General features: G+C 36.0%; 1 protein-coding gene across 1 annotated transcript in view; it reads left to right on the top strand.

The window, feature by feature from the left end:
* Window positions 1–5,000, top strand: part of LOC127870726 (DBH-like monooxygenase protein 1 homolog) — an 11,341-nt gene that overhangs the window by 199 nt on the left and 6,142 nt on the right. The window contains exons 1-6 of the mRNA XM_052413162.1: window positions 1–54; window positions 1,367–1,461; window positions 2,278–2,427; window positions 3,366–3,542; window positions 3,893–3,973; window positions 4,567–4,743. The exon at window positions 1–54 is cut by the window's left edge and continues 199 nt beyond it. Of these exons, the coding sequence (XP_052269122.1) occupies window positions 1–54; window positions 1,367–1,461; window positions 2,278–2,427; window positions 3,366–3,542; window positions 3,893–3,973; window positions 4,567–4,743 (734 nt within the window). The remainder of the gene's footprint in view (window positions 55–1,366; window positions 1,462–2,277; window positions 2,428–3,365; window positions 3,543–3,892; window positions 3,974–4,566; window positions 4,744–5,000) is intronic.

The raw sequence follows: 5,000 nt of genomic DNA, 5'->3' as shown, positions 1-5,000 counted from the left end.
TCTGGAATTTCAACAGTACCCATATTACGTTTGAAGCGCATGTGGAAACGAAAGGTTAGTGATGATAGTTTGTTGAATTATGTTTTTCACTTTCTTGAGTATAGTATTATATGAGTTTTAGTATTATGTTTTATCAATCATTATATTATATTAGTATTGGAGATTTATATACACGTATATTAGGCGATGCTTATAAAACCACGCTCACATAAAAAAGATGCATTCGACAAGCACCTGGAATTTTATATATTTACGAATTGTTCTGTATTAAATAAATAATTTTAAATGCACCATCAATGGCAATACTTAAACGAAATATAAAGATAAAATAAAATGCTAAGCACATTTATCTATGTAGAAACCATGAAATTGTGTACAGAAAAGAAATAAAGAAGGACCACAAAATATGTCATATTTCTCCAATAATCTTTATTAGGTTTGCACGTTTCCTCTTGAACATTGTTCGAGTTGAAGCAACCTAGGGTGCAATGCATGTATTACAATGTACGAATGAATGATAATGTATCAATGCATGATAATGTACGAGTGAATGATAATGTGCGAGTAAGTGAAAATGTACAGGTGAATGAAAATGTCCGATTACACAAAAAAGTAAGAGTGGATGATAATTTACGAGTGCATGATAATGTGATAGTGAATGATAATGAACGAGTGAATAAAAAATGCACGAGTAAACGATAATATACGAATGAATGATAATGTACAAATGAATGAAAATGTCCGAGTGAATAAAAATGTACGAGCGTATGATAATTTAATCGTGTTCGAGTTGATGAAATTGAAAGAGAAAGATAATGTAAAACCTTATTCTGTGAGGGTGAGTAGAATGTGGGATTACAAATAATGTATTGTGACAACCACACGAGCAATTACAAAACAACATGTATAGGGACGACTCAAATATAGTCTGTGAATTGTTATCTTCTTCAATTATTATGCAGGTTTTGCGTCGGAATAGAATAGAATATTTTTCTAATTATGCGCATACGTTGAACATATTTGTGAAATACACAAAGAACCCGAATACGATTATACTATAATAATATTGCATACATAACCTTTTTGACAAAATGCGTCACAGAACATACGTATTATTAGATACGCTTGATGATTTCACTCTTTTTATGTTGTTGTTGTTGATAATGTTTCGCTTTCATAAGCTCAGATATTTAAATATTAATTTAGTATTATTCATATACGTCTGTGAACCGGCATAACAGGAAATAGACATGTGCTTATATTGAAATACAACACGTTTAGCCCGCTTGAATATTTGAGTCTCAACCAAACTGCAAAGGGTGTTACATTTTTTTCTGTACCCCGAGATTTTGTGATCGTATTGCAGGATGGATTGGTCTTGGCTTTTCAAGAAACGGAAACATGTTCCCCGGCGATGTTGCCGTAGGATGGGTAACTGATCAGGGACATACCCACTTTTCGGTACGTTAAAACTTGCAATAAAATTTAATTGTTTCACAGAGCTTGCTACAAGTTTTAAATAATCTTTGCAGTCATAGTACACTGTGCAACGTTGAACATCAAGATAGTAAAAACAAAAACATAAAAACGTACGTTTATATGTAGACACATGACTTGAATTGTGGTTCGAACTTACGTTTGGGACCTTACTGATTTGCGGCGTACCCTATCGGTCAAGTAATAACAGTAACCAGAAGCAAAGAGATTAAAGTGGCTCGATACATGCATTTGATGACGCGCTCATGTCGGTAATGCTAAAATATCATAACATACCGTGTATGCAATTCTAAAACACGTCTTAAAACAAAAGAAAGACTCACCAGAAAATACAGTTTTTAAAATATCAGTTAGCCCAGATGACACCACAATAAGATCATTTCAGCATTTGCGCCGCGCTGTGTGAAAAGGGGGTTTAAGGCTATGCGTAAAGTATCCTCCCAGATTAGCATTTGCAGTCCGGAAAAAGCTAATCCGGGACGACGCTTTTCGCCTCAACTTGAATTTTGCTAAGAGGATACTTTTTTAAACGAAAATATCATTAGAGCGAAAAGTGTCGTCCCTGATGAGCATGTGCGGGCTGCACATGCATTAAACCTTTCTTCACAAAGCACGGCCCATTTATAAGTTTTTAGTACACATTTTTGTATACAATTTGGCAATTCAAAAACATACATTTAAGGATATCAATAACGAACTGTTGTAACGATAAATGTAATGAAAAAGAAAATGCAAACTATATGTATAAAGCCTTATGAAATAATCGGAGTTTTTTGTCAGGACCGTCACACGACCGGACATCGCATGCCGGAAGTAGACAAGTCGCAGGACTGGTTCCTTCTGCACGCGGAGGAAACGAGCGCTGGTACCGTCCTGAAAATGGTCCGGAAACTACAGACGTGTGACAACGCTGAAGACATAGACATAAACGTAACTATTCAGTGCCCCTAATCCAAAATGCTAGGTGTAGGTGCAATATAGTACAATGCGGGGATCAAATTTAAGCAAATACACCTACAAAGTTGATACGAAATGTCTATGAAGCAACACCATTATACATATTTACATAGTCTTTATTATTTATAAACATTGATACATATTGAATGTAAACATTGAAAATTCCACATATCACGAACAACGTCACAGCATTTACGCTACCGACAGTTTCTACAGAACCCAGTACCACACTGAGTTTCGTTCAGTTTACGCATCTCAAAAACACGTCGTTAAATGAGCCTTTTCACGTTTAGGTAAATTGACAAAATTAAAAAAAATCGTTTCCGATTCGCAAATTTTTGTTTTATTTATGATATATGTGAAGAAATAGTAATACTGAACATTTACCATGCTCTTTAATATCCATTGTATGCATCTTTTGACGATTTGAAAACCTGAAATTATAAAGCGTTGCAACGCAAAACGATTGAAAAATTTGAAAAGTTCTGTTGTTGTCGTTATATTTTGTGAAACTAAGAGGATTGCTTATATTAAGTAAAACATACATTTCCTCATATCATGAGCACAGATTGCCGAGTGGTCTAAGCGAAAGATCTCTTACTCCAGGACTACAGGGGTCAGTGGTTCGAGCCCAGTTGAGAGTTACTTTTCTTTCTTTATTTAACTGTATTCTTGTTGTTGTTTTTTTACTGGAGATTTTTTAGGTCTAATGTTTAAATTTATCAATATAAAGCATTTAAAGACAAACTTCAATACATGCCAAAATCTGTGAAAAGGCCTCTTTAAACGCTTTTGGCGCTTTGATTTTTCATAATGGCCCATATGACCCAACACTGTTTCATATGTCAATTTTCAAAACCAGCAGCACTATAGTAAGGATTTGCGTGTGTTGATTTTCCCATGCATTTCAAAATGGCACAAACCGCGTGATATACGCATTAAGCTCGGAAGACCCACAAAGCGACGGTCGCATACTGTACCACGGAACCACACGGGGCACCAAGAGCCTGTTCCTGCTCAATCCAGATAAAGGGGATGGCAATATCCCGGAGACGAAGATTAAGCACTTCGATTTTCTTAATCTGAACGTAAGGATACGTTAATCTTTGTATACATGTTAACGTATAAAAGAGTATCACTTTGCTGCATAATCGCGTTTATTAAAATGGTCTGCTGTGGTATACTCACTTTAACTTCGTGGTGTATTTATTTATTTATTGAATTTATTTATTAGTTAAGGTTGTTTTTTTTGGGGGGGGGGTAAAATGATGGTGTAAAGACATACATGGATTGATAACTCATATAATCGTATCAGACATGGTTTTATTATTGTAGAATTGTTCATGACCTATTGGATATTGCTTTACATTACTACCATTACTATATAAACCACTTCTTTTTATTTCGTAGGTAGTTTTACCATACATTTCAATTTCAGTACATGGTTCCAAATGACACCACTACTTACCAATGCCGAGCATTTATCATGCCCCCTCTCGGTAAACACCACATGATTAAGGTAGGAACTACTTTTTAATAAAAAATTGAAATACTTACTTTAAGTAATCTATATTTACTAATAAAAAGTTTTTATTAATATGTATAGAAGTTATAATAAGATACCAGTTAATAACTTCCAAAACAGTCCCTTAAAAATGAACGTGTTCGTAAGTGCCATAACTTTGTCCAAGTGATGATACACGATAACTGGAATCTAACCTACGTTGTGTACTAAACACATATGTGACTCACATGTGTATGCATCTAAACTCCATCGAGATATGACTAAAACAAAACATTACTTATAAGTGATTCAAATGCTTTGAAATTGTTCTCGCACACGCGAGTGAATTGTGCACATTCAATTCATTGACGTCGCATGGACGTATCGCGGAATGATATAATGTGTGTTATGTGGAACCAATCAGGCGGTATAAAAAAAGCTGGTCCGTTAAATTCCATGTCAAACCACATACCATATCGATCATTATCGTAAGATTGACACGTATTATCAAGTATATACAATGATCAAACGGGTTTTTGCACTTAGGCATTAGGGGACGTTTCCCATGTCTAGCGCAATTCAAGATACGTCTATTGTCAACATTACAGTACGAGCCTATTATCACCCCCGGAAACGAGAAACACGTTCACCACATCCTGTTGTCGAGGTGCAAGGTGGATCCGCAGTATGTTAGTCAGTTAAACGGCAAATCGGAGATATGTGGCCAAACCAAGTCCGTTCCTGATTGCCAGGATTACATACTGGCCTGGGCCATTGGCGGAGAGGTATTTACGAGCCGCGTTCTGAGAAATCAGGGTTTAATGCATGTGTGTAAAGTGTCGTCCCAGATTAGCCTGTGCAGTCCACACAGGCTAATCAGAGACGAAACTTGCCGCTTGTATGGCATGTTTAGTTTAAAGAAAGTATATTCTCAGCAAATATCCAGTTTATACGTAAAGTGTCGTCCCTGAATAGCCTGTGCGGACTTTACAGGCTAATCTGGCTCGACACTTTACGTACATGTCCGCACAGGCTAATCAGG

The sequence above is a fragment of the Dreissena polymorpha genome, chromosome 3, assembly GCF_020536995.1.
Source record: "Dreissena polymorpha isolate Duluth1 chromosome 3, UMN_Dpol_1.0, whole genome shotgun sequence".
Lineage (NCBI taxonomy): Eukaryota > Metazoa > Mollusca > Bivalvia > Myida > Dreissenidae > Dreissena > Dreissena polymorpha.
Note: the sequence above shows the minus strand (reverse complement) of the source record. Positions and strands in the feature narration are given on the sequence as shown.